The sequence below is a fragment of the Natator depressus genome, chromosome 4, assembly GCF_965152275.1.
Source record: "Natator depressus isolate rNatDep1 chromosome 4, rNatDep2.hap1, whole genome shotgun sequence".
Lineage (NCBI taxonomy): Eukaryota > Metazoa > Chordata > Testudines > Cheloniidae > Natator > Natator depressus.
In genome coordinates this window covers 14,777,279-14,798,722 of record NC_134237.1, presented here as the reverse complement: position 1 = coordinate 14,798,722, position 21,444 = coordinate 14,777,279, and the positions used below count along the sequence as shown (strand labels likewise).

Genomic DNA, 21,444 nt, shown 5'->3' with positions numbered 1-21,444 from the left:
ACCTTGATTATCACTACCAAAGTTGCCCACCCCCCCCCACCTCACTCTCCTGCTGGTAATAGCTCATCTTACCTGGTCACTCTCATTACAGTGTGTGTGGTAACACCCATTGTTTCATGTTCTCTGTGTATATAAATCTCCCCACTGTATTTTTCACTGAATGCATCCGATGAAGTGAGCTGTAGCTCACGAAAGCTTATGCTCAAATAAATTTGTTAGTCTCTAAGGTGCCACAAGCCCTCCTTTTCTTTTTAAGTGACTTGGGAGATTTTACCTACTGACTGAGATAACTTATTGTTATTGACTAAGAACCTTGAGCATATTAAGTTCAATAAAGCTTAAGTTAATGAATCACTATGGTTTAAATGTTAATGAAAGTCAAGAGTGGTGGCTCCTAAAGGAACTGCTAAATTTCACATGTGTAGGGTCATCTGTTTCCCCTCTGTTGCGTGGCACAGAAGGATGCAAAATGACAGTAAAAAGAAAAGGAGTACTAGTGGCACCTTAGAGACTTACCAATTTATTTGAGCATAAGCTTTCGTGAGCTACAGCTCACTTCATCGGATGCATTCAGTGGAAAATACAAGATCGTCCAGCAGCTGGTGAAGAAGTGGCTTTTCCTTCCCCAGAGAGCCAGCAGGTCTATATCGCCCACAGGCATGGCGGTGCCAATGTCCCCCGCATGGGTGACCTGTGTGACATCGCGGTGATCACCCACGCCTTCCGCCTGCTGACGTGTCCCGACGCCATGGTAAGGAACATTGCAGCAAACGCCCTCCATGACGCAACAAAGAAGCTGATCCGCAGAGCCCCCTCCAACCAAACAAAAATGACAGTAAAAAGTCTGTATTTTCCACTGAATGCATCCGATGATTGTAGCCCATGAAAGCTTATGCTCAAATAAATTGGTTAGTCTCTAAGGTGCCACTAGTACTCCTTTTCTTTTTGCGAATACAGACTAACACGGCTGCTACTCTGAAAAATGACAGTAATGCTATGCAAAGTGGCATGTAGCATGGAGAAAAGCAGCTATGGAGTATGATTGCACTACCAGATACTGGCTGCTGTTAACCCCTCCATTCCACTTCCACACTGACGAAGGCAGAGTGAGGAGAAGGGGAAGAATCATAACCAGCAGACGGGGCAGACAGCAGGGAACATACCCTTCTACACAGCACGTTCCCTTTAGAAACCAGCGTAAAATCCACCAGCAAAACATCACGTAAGTCCCGGCTGCCTTGAGCAGTAACAACACACACTGCACGTTGCATGAAACCCACCTGGACCTGACATTTCCCCCCACCCATTCTTCAGTAACTGAGAAATAGCTAGTGGATTTTCTTCAACTTGTTATTAATTATTATGATTTATTCCTGGGCCAAGAGCGAGGATAAGAAATTGCAGCTCAGAGGGTAATTTATGCTTTTTTTTTAAGTGGCTGAAGAGCGGGGTTGAGAACAAAAGTGCCAGCTCAGTCACAGATCTGGAAAGGCCCTGTTTGGTCAGGGAGGATTGGACGCAGCTACGTAGTCACCCCGCTCAGGGAAGATGCGCTCCCCAGCCACTGAGGTGCTTTGTAAAAAATCCCACGCCGCTGCGCCAGTCCTGCCTGCCAGTGCAAGACTGCCCCCTATTGTGCGAGAGACACAGGGTGGGTGCAGTAATACAGTGGCTCTCAACTTTTCCAGACTACTGTACCCCTTTCAGGAGTCTGATTTGTACCCCCAAGTTTTACCTCACTTTAAAACTACTTGCTTACAAAAGCAGACATGAAAATGCAGAAGTGCCACGGCACCCTGTCACTGAAAATTCACCTATTGTCTCATTTTTACCATGTAATTATCAAATAAATCAACTGGAATATGTCTTGTACTTACATTTCAGTGTATGGTACACAGAGCAGTATAAACAAGTCACTGTCCCTATGAAATTGTAGTTTGTACCGACTCTGCTAGTGCCTGTTGCAAAACTTGACAAGTATCTAGATGAGCTGGTGTACCCCTCAGAAGACCTCTGCGTACCCCCTGGTTGAGAACCACTGAGGTGATGTCTTTGATTGGCCTGTCTGCTGCTGGAGGGAGAGCGAGACAGGGCACATGCGTGTATTGGGGGGGCATCACACCCTGTAGTGTGTGTGTGTGTGTGTGTGTGTGTGTGTGTAAGACCGGCAGAGGCCTGGCAGGGGGTGCCACAGGCCAGAAAACAGCAGCAAGCCCCCCCAGAGTGGGAAAGAGGCGCGAGGCGGAGAAGTTTCCCCAGCTGCTTCGGACCCCAGCTCGCGAGCTGCCAAGCCCCACGCCTTGTCCCGCCTCGGGCACCGCCTGCAACCGGGACGCCTGCAGGGACCCCCGCCCCCGGCCCGCAAAGAGCCCGGGGGCACAGGAGAAGGAAGGCGGGCCCCGGGCTCTGGTTCTCCCCGCTTGCAGCCAGGAGGGCGCTCCCCTCCCGCAGCCGGCCGAATAAGGAGCGAACCCCAGGGCTGGGAGCGGAGCGGAGCTCAAAGCCACCCCTGCCGCGCGCACACAACCCCGGCCCCCCCAAGCCGCCCCGGCCCCCCAGAGGCCCGCGCCAGGGGCTCCGCGCGCTGCAGAGCAGGCGGCCCGCAGGAAACAGGGCTGGGAGCAAAGGGCCGCCGGCACGCTCACACCCCGGGGTCCCGCCCGCTGTGCGCTCCTGAGACCCACCTGCCGCCTTTCAGCTCCCCTGATCTCCGAGGTCAGCTCGGATTCCCGCCCCAGCGCGGTGGGTTTGCTTGCAGAGGGGGCGGTTTGCTGCAACCCCTCCTGCCTTTATGGATTTCACCACCCTGCACGCCTTCCAGCAAACCTCTCCGCTCCGGTGCGTCCTTCCCTCTGAGCGCCAGCTGAATTATGCAGCCGGGGATTCTGCAGCCGACTCCATTTAATGCCACTGGGCCAACGGAGGGGACAGGCACACCGGGGCGGGGGGGGGGGAATTAACCCGGATCAGAGCCATCTTCAGCGGGGAGAATTCCTAACGCGTGCAACCCGCCTCGTAACTACACGAAGTCAATAGCCGTCCAATCGGGGTGCGCTTTGTACTCACCTTGCGCCTGCTGCTGGGGCAATACGGCAAATCCCGCAAAGAGGAGCGCGACCCGGAGCCACACTTCCAGGTAATCCATTGCCAGAGGCGAAGCCGAGTCTGGAGCCGGGCACCCCCGCAGCCCCCTGCAAAACCTCCTCCTTCCGCCCTTTTTTGGGGGGTGTTGATGGGGTGGGGGGCAGACTCCACAACTCAGCCCAATGTCAAACGTTCCCGGTGCTCCTGGCTGCTTCGGTTGAATTAGATTAAAAGGATCGAAGCGGTTTGAGGGTCCAGCAGCACAAACATGCCCAGCGCGTGGAAAGGGAGTGACTGTGTCCTTAGCTCAGGAGCTGCTCACACGAGCCCAATCAGCAGCATGGTCCCAAAGTTGAATCCGGATTCATTCCGCTGCAAAAACTTCCCCGTGGCCGAGACCCCCCCCCCCCCCTTCCATCTCCGAGCGCCGCAGAAGAAACCCACCGCGGCAGGTTTGCCTGCAAATCAGCTTTTCAAGTTCACTTGACACCAGTCCTACGCCCAGCTCTGCGCAGAGGGGCAGGAATCAAAGCGGGCGGGGGCGGGGACCTCTGCTGCGCAGCCCCCTTCCTCACCAGCAGCCCGGCGGGCAAATAAGATCCCCTCGGCGAGGCTCCCTCCCAGGAAACTTTCTCCGGCGCTGCAGTTCTGTGCCCAGCCCCGGGCTCCTGCAAAGACACAAAACGTGAGCCTCGCTCGCTCTTGGGGCTGATCTCAGTGCAGGCGGGGGCTAAACAGAAGCAGAAGAATTAAACAGCGCTGCTGGTGGTGAGGGTGGCACTGTTGCCCCTCCTTCCCCCCATTTGCCTGAGGGTGTCTTATTTTTTCCCCCCAGCTCAGCAGATCCGTGCAAAGCTCCTTCTGCAATGGGGTCTTGGAGGAGCGGGAAGGAAAGGCGGGGTGGGAATCAGAAAGGGGCCGTTGCAAAGGGGAAAAGACCCTGCAAGGAGGAAATCGAGTGAGCTCCAGGGAGCCCAAAGCAACGTGCCTGCAGAAAATGACCAAATAAACCTGGAGCTAGGAGCCCGAGACGCTCCTCCCCTCTCAGTGTGAAAATGGACCCCGGGACTCAAGGAACGGGCAGAGAGTCACGTGAGAGAGCGAGCAACCTGATCCCCTTATTCATTCCGCAGGAGTTTGCAAGCTTGCCTTTTGTCTGAGCCTGGGTCCAAACTAGTGCCACACAGCCAGGAAGGGAGAAGGTAGCCAGCTCCCTCTGCGATCCGGCAGCTCCCGCTGAGAAAGTTAATACTTAGTACCAGTAACACGGGCTGGATCCTGGTCCCACTGAAGTCAAAGAGAGTTTTGCCACTGCCGAGAAAACAGGATCTGGCCCTAAAAGCAAGCAGCCGCCCCGTGCTTTGTAACATACTGCAGCATACTCTAGCATTAAAAAAAAAAATCTGAGCTCTTATGGTAGGGCAGCATAGTCCAGTAGCTAAGGCACTGGAGGAGGAGACAAGAGACTGACCAGCTGTGTGACCCTGAACAATCTCTTTACCTCACTCTGTCCTCCTCTCCTTTGTCTATTTCAGTTGTTGGGACAAACACTGTCTCTTAGGATATGTTTGTACAGTGCTTGACACAATGAGACCCCAGCCTTGCCTGGAGCCCCTAGGTGCTGCTGTAATACAAATACTTAATATTTATATTAATATATTCATATACTTTTAGTGGTAGTATTAATTACCCACTACCCCTTGTTTTAACATTCAGGACATGGATTCAGAAGGGCTTCATACACACACACACACACAAAGGTCTGCCCCTATGGATCTGATTGCAAGATGGGAGTTTTCACTTACTCCCGGGGACAGGGTCTGTGTCTCCTTATATCTGTTTGTACAACACCAAGGTCATTCTCCAGTGCTCAGTAAATAGTAAAACCGTAATACATTTTCACTGGCGCAATAGGACCTAAATCTAAAGCAGCTTTTCCCTCAACTGAGGTTTCACTTCTGATATGAAGAGAATAATCATTAGCTTTGCACCCTCTCCTGAGAAATCCACAGCACCTTCATCTTTAAATATATTTAAGGGATAATGTCAATGGAACAGCATGTTGTCACAGAATAATGGTCTCCTGCTGGTACTTACAGAAAATAAATGTCAGGGTAAATTCTAGATATTTATCATCAAAGCAGGAGGTGCTGATCCTGTGCCAGTGTTGAATTCCAATGACTTTATTTCAATTATCCCAAATAAATGACTGATGTAAATTTAATCATTTGGGGCTAGAGTCTGATCCCCTTACTCAGGTTGAGTAGCACTGTGCTCCACAACTGGTCCCACTGAAATGATGAGTGTTCTGATTCCCCCGCCCCCTTATTCCCTTTCCTGGGCAAAGCTAGCCCAAAAGGAAACAAAAACAAGTTTGCTTAAAACAAAACTACATTAATAACAAATGTATTTTTAATAAATATTGAACCTTACCTAAACACAGCCCTGAAAGCTGTCTGCTTTTCCCATTCATTTTTTTGTGGAATGAATTTCTCCCGCTCCGTAATTCCTTGGAAATAGCCTCTTAAAAGTGAATGAGATTTTGTGGATTTGGTTTAATTACAATGTATTTTTGCGGCCATGCTGTTGGTTTTGCGAGGAGACTATATATATATAGTCTATATATATATATATATGAAAGGGAAAAAGTTATTTTTAATGTACAATTATGAAGTCTGGAACACATGACTTATGAGGAGAGGCTGAGGGAACTGGGATTGTTTAGTCTGCAGAAGAGAAGAATGAGGGGGGATTTGATAGCTGCTTTCAACTACCTGAGAGGTGGTTCCAGAGAGGATGGTTCTAGACTATTCTCAGTGGTAGAAGAGGACAGGACAAGGAGTAATGGTCTCAAGTTGCAGTGGGGGAGGTTTAGGTTGGATATTAGGAAAAACTTTTTCACTAGGAGGGTGGTGAAACACTGGAATGCGTTACCTAGGGAGGTGGTAGAATCTCCTTCCTTTGAGGTTTTTAAGGTCAGGCTTGACAAAGCCCTGGCTGGGATGATTGAGTTGGGGATTGGTCCTGCTTTGAGCAGGGGGTTGGACTAGATGACCTCCTGAGGTCCCTTCCAACCCTGATATTCTATGATTCTATGTCGATTCTGACCATTACATTGCAGCATATTACAATTTCTCAGAGTAAAAAATGCAGTGGGACTCAATCCCCTCCCCTTGAAGTCAATGTGAGTTTTGCCATACACAATATATAACCCCCACTGGCTTCTGATTGGTTAAAGTGTCAGCACATAATGGCCAGCAAACCAGCAATCTAACTCGTTAATACAGATTCCATTTGGCATCATTTATTTTAAGAGGGTTACAGTAAACACATTTTTGTGTGGGAAAGTTTAGGAACTACCTTCATGAAGAGCATTTAGGCATTCACTTCCTGGTGGTTTTATTCAAGTCAGACAGCCAAGCAAAGAATGATAGGCTGGAATTAATAAACCAATGTCAATGGTAAATATTTACCACTCTGAGGTAGACTCTGTGTCTTCATAATTTTGGTTTGTTCTTGCTTTGCTTATTGTTTACAGTTTTTGTCTGTGAAGGGAGGCTCTGCTTAAGTTTTTAGAATACTGTAAGGAATATATTGTACTGTTGGTATTATATATATATATTACATCTAAAAGGTAACATTAAAGGAATGTTAAGGTTGCAAAGCCAAGCACTGAAAAGTTAGGAAATGCCAGAATTAAGGTTGCTGATACAACCTTAATTCAGCCCCTTTGAGTGTGTGCACTATTCTACAGTCTTTAATTATACAATCATACATCCTGTTTTTTCCAGAGGATCCCTGCCTCTTCCCTCCCCCTCCCACCTGCCCCCAAGAGGTACTAGTAATTTTGGGTGCCTTGAACACACAATTTGAGACAACCTACAGGAGACAAATTTTTTTCGGAGGATGGGCGCTCAGCACTTTCTGCAAATCAGGCCCCTTTACGGAGTTTCAAGTTGAGCACCCAAAATCACTAGTCAGTTTTGGTCATATACATGTATATTATGTGTAACAATATATCATAAATAGAGTGAGAATCCGATCTTAAGTACACTGGTGTGAATGTGAAGTAATTCTATTGCATTCAGTTCAATAGAATGACTTCATATACACCCCAGTGTATCAGAATTGAGAATAGTGATTGGTTCAGTTGTACCTACCATGCTGCTGAAGTCTTTTTCTCCGACTCACTTTAAATAAAATCTTTGTACTAATAAGATGTGATCATGCCAACAACTCTGATCATCCATTGTCATAATCCAGTCTGGTCTAAAAAATTGATATTTACTAAGAGAAACCAACTCTGAGATGGAGAGCAAACCTCTTTTGATACTATATGAATTCCATAAGTCATCATACTACAATTCATAAAATTTCTGCAGAAACAAAAATGTAAGCATGGCATGGATCCAAACTGCAAATAGCAATTTGCATGATGAGTTTTGTGCTGCTTTATCAGGCTATTGCTCATTAGTTAATAGTGGGAGGTGTTAATTATAAAGATAGAAGCAGAGAGAGAAATAATGAATACCACCAGTACATACATTTAAACATCAATAAAACAAATGTTTTGCATTCATTTAAAATCTAGTTGAAATAATTAAGGGAAAGAACGGTTGGCCCCAAGTCTCCCTGTCACTTACACAGGTGAAAATCAGGAACAATTGCATTGAACTCAGTGGTGAGTCACTGGTGTGAGTCAGAAGAGGATCGAACTCACTATTCATCCCTTTAATAAACTCAGAACACCCAGACACACAACTTTCTGCTGCACGGTTTCATTTTTACACCTAGCGCACATGCAAGGGGGCAATGACTATGTGAAAAATTTCAGGTTGCTTGTTGTCCTCATAGTCCGTTAGCCTTGGTTGGAACGAAGGCCATAAGCAAAGGTTTATCCTTTTAAAGGTTTAAAGGAGACCAAGGAGGAGCATTTTCTTGCCACGTAACCATCCTGCTGAAATGGATGGATGGCTTCTTTTGAATTATTGCTGCAGAAAATTCTAGTTCTTCGTTTAGGCTCTTCAAAAGGTGGGAGGAGGGAAGGAACAGTACTCTTGAAACCTCTTTGAGTCTCTTTCAAATATGGAAGAAAAAGAAAAGCTTCAGGATTCAGCATGAGCTAGCAGATGGTGCACTGGACTGGGAGCCAGGAAACCTGAATTCTATTCCTTGCTCTGCCACTGCCCTGCTGTATGACTTGGTCATGTTGCTTCAACTCTCTGTTTCCCATCCAACCCCTTAGCTGTCTAGATTGTAAACTTTTTGGGACAGGGACTGTCTCTCATGATGAGCGTGTGGGGCCCCAATCTTGGGGGAGGAGGGGTAGCTAGGTCACTGTAATGCCAATAATAACAACAGAAATGTTAAGTTGCCTCCTTCTGGGCCATTGGCTTCTTTCGCTTCTCCCTGGAAGGAGACAAGTGCGGGATGAAAAGTAATCACTCATTACGGAAACTAGCTCAGTGCTTGCCACTTTGTGAGCATTAACTCTCCCGCACACATTCTACTCAGATTGTTACCTGCCACCTACATAAATGACACCCCCGCCCCCCCGTGATTTCAGCTGGATGCAGAATTCTTCGCTTCCTGCCCTAAACTGTTACACAGTGTTGATCTGTGCTTCTGTTTGGTTGCAGTGTTCCACCATGGAGGCAACTGCTGTTCAGTGGGGGAGAAAGTGAATAGTCTGTTGAAGAAAGGCACTGGACAGATGTAAGGCATTGTTATTAGAAATCTCTGGTTTGCTGAATCAGAAGGAAATTACTCCAGTGATCCCAGCCCTTCCTGTGGCCATTTAACGCGCCAGTCTCAGTTCACTGAAACTGGCACAGGTTAGTCCTCCCTGCGCCTCTTGCATCCACCTTCCCCGAGTTTCCACTGCAATCCCCAGATCTGCTGTAGGACACCTGGTGGTGGAAGCTGCAAGAGGATGCAGTAACCACCCAGTGCTACTCCCCTCCCCCTGACCACCCAGCACTGCTCACTTTTGAGACTCCACTCGGGGTGCTCCCAGACATTTTTCACATGGGCCACACAGTTGAGCTGCACTCAGCTTGCATCGGCAGCTCGGCTCTGGTTCCTGGCTCTCTAGGCATTGCGACCTGGTGCGCAGGGTCACAGTGCCACTCAGATTTAGCCCAGTGGCTCCCCTCCATCATGACAGAGAGGCCAAATTTCAGGGAGAGGCTCTGTGACCCCATGCGATAGGTCACTGCCTGCAATGCTTGGTTTGGGGACCCAAGGAAAACTGCCCCTTCTTCCCCCCACCCCCACTCTTGGCTGCACATGCCCCTTCTCCCAGTGGCATTCCATGGACTTCTGTTGACTTCAACACAAGCAGGATTAGGCCCTTAATTACTATATTACATGGGAATGAAAACAATGTCTGAAGACTATTAAAATAAAATACAGCAATAAGAGCAGTAGCATTCCAGGGGTTTGTCTTTGTGCTTTTACCTCTATTGTTTATTTCTAATATTTTTCTCATTTTCCTTCTGCTTTTTGTTTTCCTGGGTTTTTTAATACGTGTATGTATTTTGTCTCTTTCATTTTGTTGCCTATCTTTTCTTATCGTTCTTTCCTATTTCTGTTGCTTTGTTTTCCTTGTTAGCTTCAGTCTTCTTTCTTTTTCTCTTCTGTTCCCTCGCTTCCTCTCTCTTCCATCCCAGACTTTGTTTTCTCTCTGCTTTCCATCCCATTTCTCCTTTCCTCCCCTCCATTTCTGTCGTGTTGTCCTGTGTATCCATCCCTGCACCACTCTCTCTCATCTTCACATCTTTCTCCCAACAGGGTCCACAACACATTTTGCGGTCACTGACTCTTAAGCAGCTGTAAAGTGACAAGACTCTGAACTGTTGCCCACTTGGGAGAAGAGGGTAAATTTGTTGCCGGATTCAAGCTCCTTTGGAAAGGGCATTGGCTTCTTTTTCAAGTTGTGATAACAAAATACAGCAGCCTGGGGGAAGGGTCAAATAATCCTGCATGTTTTGGTGCATCCAGTCCTTCCTTGTGCACTGTCTCTCTCATTTATCTAGGCTACCTGTGGAAGTCCCACCTACCCGTCCAACAAGGCCAAAGCAACCTTTCTCCAATGAAAGGAATCCTCCAAAGCCCCTCCCTAGATCATGCCCATCCCATGTAAACTGGTACACTCCTGGTATGAATCACATTTAACTATAAATGGGTTGCAGGGCCCAACTGTACATAGCCCTTGTGCCTTGACTTTAAATGTTGTGCATTGGGGCCTTGCACAATTGGGTCCTACAAATTACTTTAAGGGGGGCTTGTGAGAAGGGATAAGAAGGGAGGATTATGGTGGAGAATAGAGAAGTCGTGGTTGGCCACGGAAACTCCTTAATGGGAATCTAAAGGTAAGCAGGCAAGAAAAGCTGTAGGTCTAGTTGGGTGATACAGAGGATCTGAGTCCTTGGACAGGGAACCTCCTTCACTGAGCTATTCCAGACCTTAATAAAAGGTTCAGACTCAATTCAGCAATAGAGCATAGATTCAAGCTGATAATCTCACACTCTCTCTCTCTCACACACACACACACACACACACACACCCCTTCTCAGTATCAAAACAATTTCAGTCCCATCAAAAGACCCATACACCAAATATAATGTCAACAGGAGGAGAGTTATTTTGCAGTGACAGTGCGAAGGCTGTCACAATTCTATAAAGTCTGAAGCTGCTGTTATAGTAATTTGTGTTAATAATTAAGTCTGTTCAAAAGAACCTGCTAAGTCAGTAATAGACAAACTCAAATTCCATCATTTAAAAGCTTTTAGAAATGTATCAGCTCAGGGGTTGAAATGAAGAATATTTTCCCTTTGGAAAAAAAAATGTGGATTTAAAAATAAATCTGAAATCTTTGGCCAGGGCCTCTGTACGGTTTCAGAATTTTTCATAGGCTTTATAAAGCTCACATATCTATGCATTTTTCCATCCCTAATGATGATACGAATTGGAAGGTGAGGAATTTAATATTGTTTCATTTTTATTTTGAATAAATGTTCAAAGGGAAACATCTCTCTCAATCATAGAATCATAGAATAACAGGGTTGGAAAGGACCTCAGGAGGTCATCTAGTCCAACCCCCTGCTCAAAGCAGGACCAAGCCCCAATTTTTGCCCCAGATCCCTAAATGGCCCCCTCAAGGATTGAACTCACAACCCTTGGTTTAGCAGGCCAATGCTCAAACCACTGAGCTATCCTTCCCCCAAAAAGGAGCATCCGCCCAACGTGGGGCTCGAACACAATCGCAAAGTAAATCTCAGAGTACCAAGGTTAAAATGAGCTTTGAGATTGCATTATTACAATGGGCTTGTGAGGGATCAAAGTAACGAAAGTAATATCTCCTATACAGTTATTATTAATTATTTCTATTTGGGTAGTACCCAAAGACCCCAAGTAAAGGTCAGGGCCCCGTTGTACAAAGAACAGAGAGGCCCTGCCCCAGAAAGTTCACAGTCTCCAATGCTGCACATCTTCAAAACACTGACAAACATTGACAAATTCTGCACCTGGAAACCACTTAATCTCCTAAAGGTTAAATCCCTCACATCCACATGTTTCAGAGGTCTAAGTACTCCTGACCAACAGAGTCATCCCAAATTTGTAGGAACAAAAGCTTTGTCGCACCCCACTATAAAATCTTATGCATGTGAAGCTATGGTTTTGACATGTATACATACTTAGAGGCCCCATTTTCAAATTTATGTGCCCAAATTAGGGCACCCAATTTTGCAATTAGGCACTCAAAACACTCATTTTAGGCAGCTAAATATTGATTTGAGTGGCCAGATTAGAAATTTGGTGGCCTAATTTAGATGTCCACATTTGAAAATTGGGGTCAAGATTACATACACACGCACACACAGTAGAAGGAGCCTGATCCTGAGAAGTGTTGAGTACCTTCATACCCCATGGAGTTTACAGTGTCTTTCAAGAGCAAGCTCTTAGCTGTCTTGGTTTGCATTTAGAACAAATAGTGCAGGCCTGGTTCAAAAATACTCCAGTATTGACACAGGAATTGCCAAACTGAATCAGACTTAAGATCCATCAATTCTAGCATCCTGACTCAGCTCGGGGCCAGCACCAGCTGCTTCAGAGGAAGCTACAAGAAACCCTGCAGTAGGCAATTATAGGATAACCAGTCCCCAAGGAATATTTTCTCCTAACCCCTGGTAGTTAGAGGTTGGCTCATGCCTAGGAGAATAAGGATCTGCCAAACTCTCGGCTTTTTTATGCTTACTATTATAACTCTAGATATTCTTGTTATCCACAGAACTGTCCAATCCTTTTCTGAATCCAGCTTACACTCTTGGCCTCAACAATACCATTTTTTGTAATTAGAGACATAACAAATCCCTTGTTCCACAGGATAATTGTGTGTTTCATTTGATCATTTCTGAATTTGCCATTTTCCAATTTCATCCCAATGTCTCCTTGTGTTTGATTTATGAGAAAGCGTGGCTAGAAACACCCCCATCTACCCGTCTCTGTACTGTTCATTATTAATAACCTGTTTCTGAACTCACCTCTATTTCTGCTAGACTCTGTTGGGGATAAGCTAATTTGATGGACTAGTGCAGAGCCTGGAGACTGGTCTAAAAATATGTCTGAAACAGAGTTGAAACGTAGACCACAAACCTTCGGTGAGTGACAGATGATCAGATCTGTGATGACAGGGATCAGTTCTGTACATCTTCTGAACTTACCAGTTGGTCTTCCCCAAAAGAAAAAAAAATATGTAAAATAACCAAGAATCAAAAGTCCTGTTTCTAACAATGGAGAAAGCATAGTGTAGTATGTTTGGGGAGGGGCTTCTCTTCTCACCCATCCCCCACCCCAAAACATGTCACTTAAGACTTCCTAACAAACATTCAATAGCAAAGACATTCAGCTTTAATAACAATGTTTTATTGAACTGGAAAACAAACAGCAGTTCCTTCTGAAATGAAGTGAAAACCCCTTTTCTTGGGGTGTTTTCCTTGGCATGGGCCAGTAATTAAAGATGAGCTGCTATTCTCTGCAGCTATACCTCAACAAATTCACAGTTTGCATAAGAAAAGTAAATACAACAATGGTGTAAAAGGGCATGTTCTTTCTGGAGGATGGATTAAACTTCATCCTTAAGACAATGGCATTTAATTAATAATGATTGGTTTAACATTAGTGCATTCATACTTAAATTTACAGCTAGTATTGTTTTACCTGGAAGGATGAGAGATTTGTTATGTCTGTAATTACAAAAAGAAAGGAAACCTTTTGGATTAACAGCACACATTAAGGCAGGGGTTCTCAAACTGGGGGTCGGGGTCACAAGGCTTTTACATGGGGTCACAAGGCTTTTACATGGGGGATTGCAAGCTGTCAGCCTCCACCCCAAACCCCACTTTGCCTCCAACATGTATAATGGTGTTAAATATATAAAAACGTGCTTTTAATTTATAAGTGGGGAGGGGTCGCACTCAGAGGCTTGCTGTGTGAAAGGAATCACCAGTAAAAAAGTTTGAGAACCACTGCATTAAGGCATTTCATGGGTTTTTATTTTCCCAGAGAACATACAACTTCCTCCCATCTATTCTGATTTGCGATAAAGCTATGGAATGAAATTCATCCCTACAGCACAAAGCCTATTTCATTTAGTCTTATTTGAAAAGCTGGTTTTTTCCATGGACCTTTACGTATTTCCTTACAACTACTTGATTAATTAAAAACACATGGCAGTAGCTTAGAAAACATAGCCTGCCCTGGCTTTGTGTCCTATTTCTGCCACTACGTCGGCTGTGCTGCCTTGGGGAAGACATACAGGCCGAGGTTTTTAAAAGAGGCTAGTGATTTTTGGGTGCCCAAACTGAGACTCCTCAAGGGGTCTGATTTCCAGGGGGTGAGTGCTCAGCACTTTCTGAATATGGGGCCCCTTTCAGGTGTCTCAAGCAAACATCCCGGATCACAAGTCACTTTGCAATAACACAATCTCGCTTTGTTTCAGTTTTTCTGTACATAGACTGGAATACCCATATAAACCATTGGCAGCTCACAAAGGTAGCAAGAGGTTTAATAAATGGCTGTCAAATGCTTTCAGCTCACCCCATGGAAAAGGTGGTAAGTAACAGATTTCTCTCTCAAGTGGTTGTTAGGCAGAAGCTGAATTTAAAATTGGCTTGACAAACAATGAAGAACACTTCAAGGCATTGGAGCTGTGCAGCTCCTTGAGACCAGCCCTTCTCTCCCCAGCCCCACTATAGAAACCCCCTATAGAAAAACTTTTTTTTGCGGGGGGGGGGGGAAGAGGGCCATTTCTCTAATTCCCCTATATTCACTAGTCCAGCACTCTCACAGAGGTTCACCTTTAATGGGGAGGGAGCTGGGAACTGGGCAAAACCATCTAAGCCTGCACATTCCTAGGATCTAGGGGGAAAGATCTGGGAAGAAGGATAAAGGAGTTTGATGCGCAAGTGGTGTTCTCATCCATCCTCCCTGTGGAAGGAAAAGGCCTGGGTAGAGACCATCGAATCGTGGAAGTCAACAAATGGCTACGCAGGGGGTGTCGGAGAGAAGGCTTTGGATTCTTTGACCAGGAGATGGTGTTCCAAGAAGGAGGAGTGCTAGGCAGAGATGGGCTCCACCTAACGAAGAGAGGGAAGAGCATCTTCACAAGCAGGCTGGCTAACCTAGTGAGGAGGGCTTTAAACTAGGTTCACCGGGGGAAGGAGACCAAAGCCCTGAGGTAAGCGGGGAAGTAAGAGCAGGGGAGAGCAAGAGGGGAGGGCTCCTGCCTCATACTGAGAAAGCGGGACAATCAGCGAGTTATCTTAAGTGCCTATACACAAATGCAAGAAGCCTGGGAAACAAGCAGGGAGAACTGGAAGTCCTGGCACAGTCAAGGAACTATGATGTGATTGGAACAACAGAGACTTGGTGGGATAACTCACATGACTGGAGTGCTGCCATGGATGGATATAAACTGTTCAGGAAAGACAGGCAGGGCAGAAAAGGTAGGGGAGTTGCACTGTATGTAAGAGAGCAGTATGACTGCTCAGAGCTCCAGTATGAAACTGCAGAAAAACCTGAGAGTCTCTGGATTAAGTTTAGAAGTGTGAGCAACAAGGGTGATGTCATGGTGGGAGTCTGCTATAGACCACCGGACCAGAGGGATGAGGTGGACGAGGCTTTCTTCTGGCAACTCACAGAAGTCACTAGATTGCAGGCCCTGGTTCTCATGGGAGACTTCAAATCACCCTGATATCAGCTGGGAGAGCAATACAGCGGTGCACAGACAATCCAAGAAGTTTTTGGAAAGCATAGGGGACAATTTCCTGGTGCAAGTGCTGGAGGAACCAACGAGGGGCAGAGCTCTTCTTGACCTGCTGCTCGCAAACCGGGAAGAATTAGTAGGGGAAGCAAAAGTGGATGGGAACCTGGGAGGCAGTAACCATGAGAGGGTCAAGTTCAGGATCCTGACACAGGGAAGAAAGGAGAGCAGCAGAATATGGACCTTGGACTTCAGAAAAGCAGACTTTGACACCCTCAGGGAACTGATGGGCAGGATCCCCTGGGAGAATAACATGAGGGGGAAAGGAGTCCAGGAGAGGTGGCTGTATTTTAAAGAATCCTTATTGAGGTTACAGGGACAAACCATCCCAATGTGTAGAAAGAAGAGTAAATATGGCAAGCGACCAGCTTGGCTTAACAGTAAAATCCTTGCTGATCTTAAGCACAAAAAAGAAGCTTCCAAGAAGTGGAAGATTGGACATATGACCAGGGAAGAGTACAAAAATATTGCTCGGGCATGCAGGAGTGAAATCAGGAAGGCCAAAACACACCTGGAGTTGCAGCTAGCAAGAGATGTTAAGAGTAACAAGAAGGGTTTCTTCAGGTATGTTAGCAACAAGAAGAAAGTCAAGGAAAGTGTGGGCCCCTTACTGAATGAGGGAGGCAACCTAGTGACAGAGGATGTGGAAAAAGCTAATGTACTCAATGCTTTTTTTGCCTCTGTCTTCACAAACAAGGTCAGCTCCCAGACTACTGCACTAGGCAGCACAGCATGGGGAGGAGGTGACCAGCCCTCTGTGGAGAAAGAAGTGGTTTGGGACTATTTAGAAAAGCTGGACGAGCACAAGTCCATGGGGCCGGATGCGCTGCATCAGAGAGTGCTAAAGGAGTTGGCGGATGTGATTGCAGAGCCATTGGCCATTATCTTTGAAAACTCGTGGTGATTGGGGGAGGTCCCGGACGACTGGAAAAAGATTAATGTATTGCCCATCTCTTAAAAAAGGGAAAGAGGAGGATCCGGGGAACTACAGGCCAGTCAGCCTCACCTCAGTCCCTGGAAAAATCATGAAGCAGGTCCTAAAGGAATCAATTCTGAAGCACTTAGAGGAGAGGAAAGTGATCAGGAACAGTCAGCATGGATTCACCAAGGGCAAGTCATGCCTGACTAATCTAATTGCCTTCTATGATGAGATAACTGGCTCTGTGGATGAGGGGAAAGCAGTGGATGTGTTATTCCTTGACTTTAGCAAAGATTTTGATACAGTGTCCCACAGTATTCTTGCCAGCAAGTTAAAGAAGTATGGGCTGGATGAATGGACTATAAGGTGGATAGAAAGCTGGCTAGATCGTCGCTAGCTCAACGGGTAGTGATCAATGGCTCCATGTCTAGTTGGCAGCCAGTATCAAGCGGAGTGCCCCAAGGGTCGGTCCTGGGGCCGGTTTTGTTCAATGTCTTCATTAACGATCTGGAGGATGGTGTGGATTGCACCCTCAGCAAGTTTGCAGAAGACACTAAACTGGGAGGAGTGGTAGATACGCTGGAGGGTAGGGATAGGATACAGAGGGACCTAGACAAATTAGAAGATTGAGCCAAAAGAAATCTGATGAGGTTCAAAAAGGACAAGTGCAGAGTCTTGCACTTAGGACGGAAGAATCCCATGCACCGCTACAGACTAGGGATCGAATGGCTAGGCAGCAGTTCTGCAGAAAAGAACCTAGGGGTTACAGTGGATGAGAAGCTGGATATGAGTTAAGTGTGCTCTTGTTGCCAAGAAAGCTAACAGCATTTTGGGCTGTATAAGTAGGGGCATTGCCAGCAGATCGAGGGACATGATCGTTCCCCTCTATTCGACATTGGTGAGGCCTCATCTGGAGTACCGTTTCCAGTTTTGGGCCCCACACTACAAGAAGGATGGGGAAAAATTGGAAAGCATCCAGCGGAGGGCAACAAAAATGATTAAGGGACTGGAACACATGACTTATGAGGAGAGGCTGAGGGAACTGGGATTGTTTAGTCTGCAGAAGAGAAGAATGAGGGGGGATTTGATAGCTGCTTTCAACTACCTGAAAGGGGGTTCCAAAGAGGATGAATCTAGACTGTTCTCAGTGGTAGCTGATGACAGAACAAGGAGTAATGGTCTCAAGTGGCAGTGGGGGAGGTTTAGGTTGGATATTGGGAAAAACTATTTCACTAGGAGGGTGGTGAGGCACTGGAATGGGTTACCTAGGGAGGTGGTGGAATCTCCTTCCTTTTGAGGTTTTTAAGGTCAGGCTTGACAAAGCCCTGGCTGGGATGATTGAATTGGGGATTGGTCCTGCTTTGAGCAGGGGGTTGGACTAGATGACCTCCTGAGGTCCCTTCCAATCCTGATGTTCTATGATTCTATATTCTATGAAAGGAACCAGATACACAAAGGCTAAAACTGTCCTACCTAGGTGTTTGACCCTCTGTGCCTTTGTTCTGACTCTCCTGTGCCCCTGAGCACAGCTCTTGAGGGAGCCATGCTGCCTTTGGCTGAATCCTTCTACAGCTGCAGAGGTCTCCTTTGCTGATGTAACTAGTGGAGATCATCTTGGCCTTAATTAAACACACGGTTTCTTCCAGCCTGTAATCTTGGCTTTGCCAATACAAAATCACCTGAGCTTCGTTTAGGTTGAGCGCCCCCTCCTCCCTGGAAAACATACCTCTCTTTAACACTGCAGCATTTCATTTAAGGTGACTGCCAATATTTCAGGTCTTGGCTTATTTCTAAAGCTTCTACTGGGAGCCAACCTGTCTGCGTGTCATTTCTGAAGCTCATTTTGCTACATAGTGTTTATGGATTTTACAGTAGCTGGGAAATAAGATTTAACTAGCCTCACACAAGGGACATTTTAGGGATCTTCTCTCTATATTTCATACCTTTGTTGTTAGCATTAACAATGTTAAAATAACATGCAGCCTCTTCCATAGCATTTTCAATCTGGTCTGGTTCTCTTGCGATCTGCCAGAGCGAGCCATGGAAGACATGCTGATAACTACTTAGTCAAAGGACTCCTGTCATAAATATAAAGGGAAGGGTAAACACCTTTAAATCCCTCCTGGCCAGAGGAAAAATCCTTTCACCTGTAAAGGGTTAAGAAGCTAGGATAACCTCGCTGGCGCCTGACCAAAATGACCAATGACGAGACAAGATACTTTCAAAAGCTGGGAGGAGGGAGAAAAACAAAGGGTCTGTGTGATACTTTTGCTGGAGACAGAACAGGAATGGAGCCTTAGAACTTAGTAAGTAATCTAGCTAGATATGCGTTAGATTATGATTTCTTTAAATGGCTGAGAAAATAAGCTGTGCTGAATAGAATGGATATTCCTGTCTATGTGTCTTTTTGTAACTTAGGGTTTTGCCTAGAGGGATTCTCTAAGTTTTGAATTTAATTACCCTGTAAGGTATTTACCATCCTGATTTTACAGAGGTGATTCTTTTTACTTCTATTAAAATCCTTCTTTTCAGAAACTGAATGCTTTTTCATTGTTCTTAAGATCCAAGGGTTTGGGTCTGTGGTCACCTGTGCAAATTGGTGAGGATTTTTACCAAACCTTCCCCAGGAAGTGGGGTGCAAGGGTTGGAAGGATTTGGGGGGGAAAGATGTTTCCAAATGCTTTCCTAATAAAAATAAACCCAAATAAACATTTGGTGGTAGCAGTGGAAGTCCAAGGGTAAAATAGTTTGTACCTTGGGGAAGTTTTAACCTAAGCTCGTAAAAGTAAGCTTAGGAAGTTTTCATGCAGGTCCACAAATCTGTACCCTAGAGTTCAGACTGGGGAAGGAACCTTGACAACTCCTCCTGCTGGAAAGACATCTACCCTTCAGAGGACAAGGAAAGAACTGCTACCGATTACGCTTTGCATCATAATTCCTTTTAAAAAAATAGTTGTGTGGGGTTTGCTAAGGGTGTACAAGGCCCCCCATTTCTAACCTAGATTATCACGCCCCCGCAGATCGAACGGTTATCCCAAAGACAGCTACAAACGAATTGGAGATACAGAGTCACCAGCCTGAGTTGTCAGCCGTGTGCCTACAGGAGCGTAAAGAATTGGGCCACTTCAGATGCATTGTCACCGAACAGAGGCAGAACGTGCTACAGCAGTGCGCAGCACACAGCTTTATCCACCACCTGGGAACTGGTCTGACCAGCTTGTGTGGGAAGTATAATCTTAGCTTTGCTTTTCCCAGTTTCCTCCTGGTTGCGGTTGGTTTGTTTTTTTTAATCATCATTCTAATATTATTGGAAGCAATGCGTAGGGGAAGCTTTAACTCCATAGTTCCTAGCCTGCCAGCATGTGAGATTGGAGAATTGAAGTCTCTCGGGCAAGAAGGGAATGCAGAGCACTGGGCACCTTTTTGCAGCTGCATCTGTTAACTCCCTGTTATAGTTTTTGCATTTGACACAGATTTTTCCTCACAAAGGGGCAGGTGCTGGTGCCTGAACTCACACAGTGTGTGGCCTCATTCTGCAAGAAGGGCTTCAAAAGCTTGTTACTGCAGGCCACAGGGGGTCTAGCTAACGTCCATGAGTATTCCCCTTGAAATCAATGCCCACCTAACAATAGCTATGAAGCCAATCGAACCGCTCATGGTAGCATGCCCTACCCTCAGTTGTAAACAGTTGCTGGACTGACTCGTATGATGGTTATACCAGAGATTAGGGTTGCCAAGCCTCCAGGATTGTCCTGGAGTCTCCAGAAATTAAAGAGTAATATTCAATTAAATATTATGTCATGTGATGAAACTTCCAGGAATACATCCAACCCTAATTGGCAACGCTACCAGAAATTCTAAAAAAAAAAAAATCATATAATGATAAATGGATGAACCATCACATTTTTGGCTGACACTTTTAGGGGTATGTTCACTGAATATTCAACACACAGGCAGACCCGAAGAAGAGCTCTGTGTAAGCTCAAAAGCTGGTCTCTTTCACCAACGGAAGTTGGTCTAATAAAAGATGTTACTGCACCCAACTTGTCTCTCTAGCCAGCACTCCTGGCTTTCCTCTGCCACTGACAAGAGCCCTTCGTTCTCTAGTGCAAGCAGGGACTTAAAAAACACACCACCAACAAATCAATTTTCCATATCAGCCGTGTAATTTATAACTTAAAATGACCCAGAAGCTGTGAAAATTCTTTCACCACAGACATCTCTGTATAGCCTTTTTGGAGGAGTACATGGAATTCAAGCTTTTACATGATTTATTAGTTGTATTGTGCTGGCAACTAGGAGCCCTGTGATGGATCAGGGCTCCATTATGCTTGGTGCTGACAGAACAAAAAGCTGGTCGTTCGGTCTTTGGCATGATTATTTCTCCTGTATCATTTCTTGTCATTGATGTTGGAATTAATCTGGGAAATGTCCATTGCTTGCGGTTTATTTAAATCAATAATCTGTGTTTAGGAATCTTCAAAGCTAGTCAGTTCTCGACTGAGATAACTGAAGCTGCCAGCGGTTATACCAAAATGGGGCTGTAAAGGGGGGTGAAAGGGGTTGTAGGAACTGTGTTAGGGAATTAAGAAAATCTGTTAGCACTCGCCTTCAGGCAACTCCATCCAAATAGTTCTAGCCCTAGTCCAGAAAAGACTTACACATGTGAGTAACATTATGCCTGTTAATTGTCCCATTGAGTTCACTTGGACAACTCACATGCTCCTGTGTCACTGAAATCAGTGGGAGCTTCACTACCTATGCAGAATCAGGCTCTAAATCACTTGTATGCGTAGGTGATGGCAGGAGTGAGGTCTTAGGCAAATTGTACACTTGGATGGTATTTTCATATTCCAAAGTGGGACCTTCAATTCCTTCAGCATTAGCATAAGCTCCCATTCATTTTGATGGGAGCAGAATTCACCATTGGCTTCAATGGGAACAGAATTGGACCTGCTCAAAGGTTGAACACTGGCATTGGCTCCATTACTCAGATACTATTAGTCTTGGCCAAGATTTTCAAGACTGACTAGTGATTTAGGATGCCTCTGTTTTCGGTGCTCAACTCGCGTTATCTTAAAGGGGTCCCAATTTCGGCAGTCAGGTGTGCGGCACT

General features: G+C 45.7%; 1 protein-coding gene and 1 long non-coding RNA gene across 2 annotated transcripts in view; one reads left to right on the top strand and one right to left on the bottom strand.

The window, feature by feature from the left end:
• The window catches only part of FRAS1 (Fraser extracellular matrix complex subunit 1), a 295,924-nt gene extending 292,444 nt beyond the window's left edge, over positions 1–3,480 (bottom strand). The window contains exon 1 of the mRNA XM_074950462.1: positions 3,067–3,480. Coding sequence (XP_074806563.1) covers positions 3,067–3,145 — 79 coding nt within the window. The 5' untranslated portion in view covers positions 3,146–3,480. The remainder of the gene's footprint in view (positions 1–3,066) is intronic.
• Positions 2,960–20,627, top strand: LOC141986202 (uncharacterized). Its single transcript, XR_012639226.1, has 5 exons — positions 2,960–3,136; positions 8,724–8,918; positions 9,877–9,962; positions 14,087–14,199; positions 19,349–20,627. It is a non-coding gene; the product is annotated as an uncharacterized LOC141986202 (long non-coding RNA).
• The last annotated feature ends 817 nt before the right edge of the window (positions 20,628–21,444 follow it).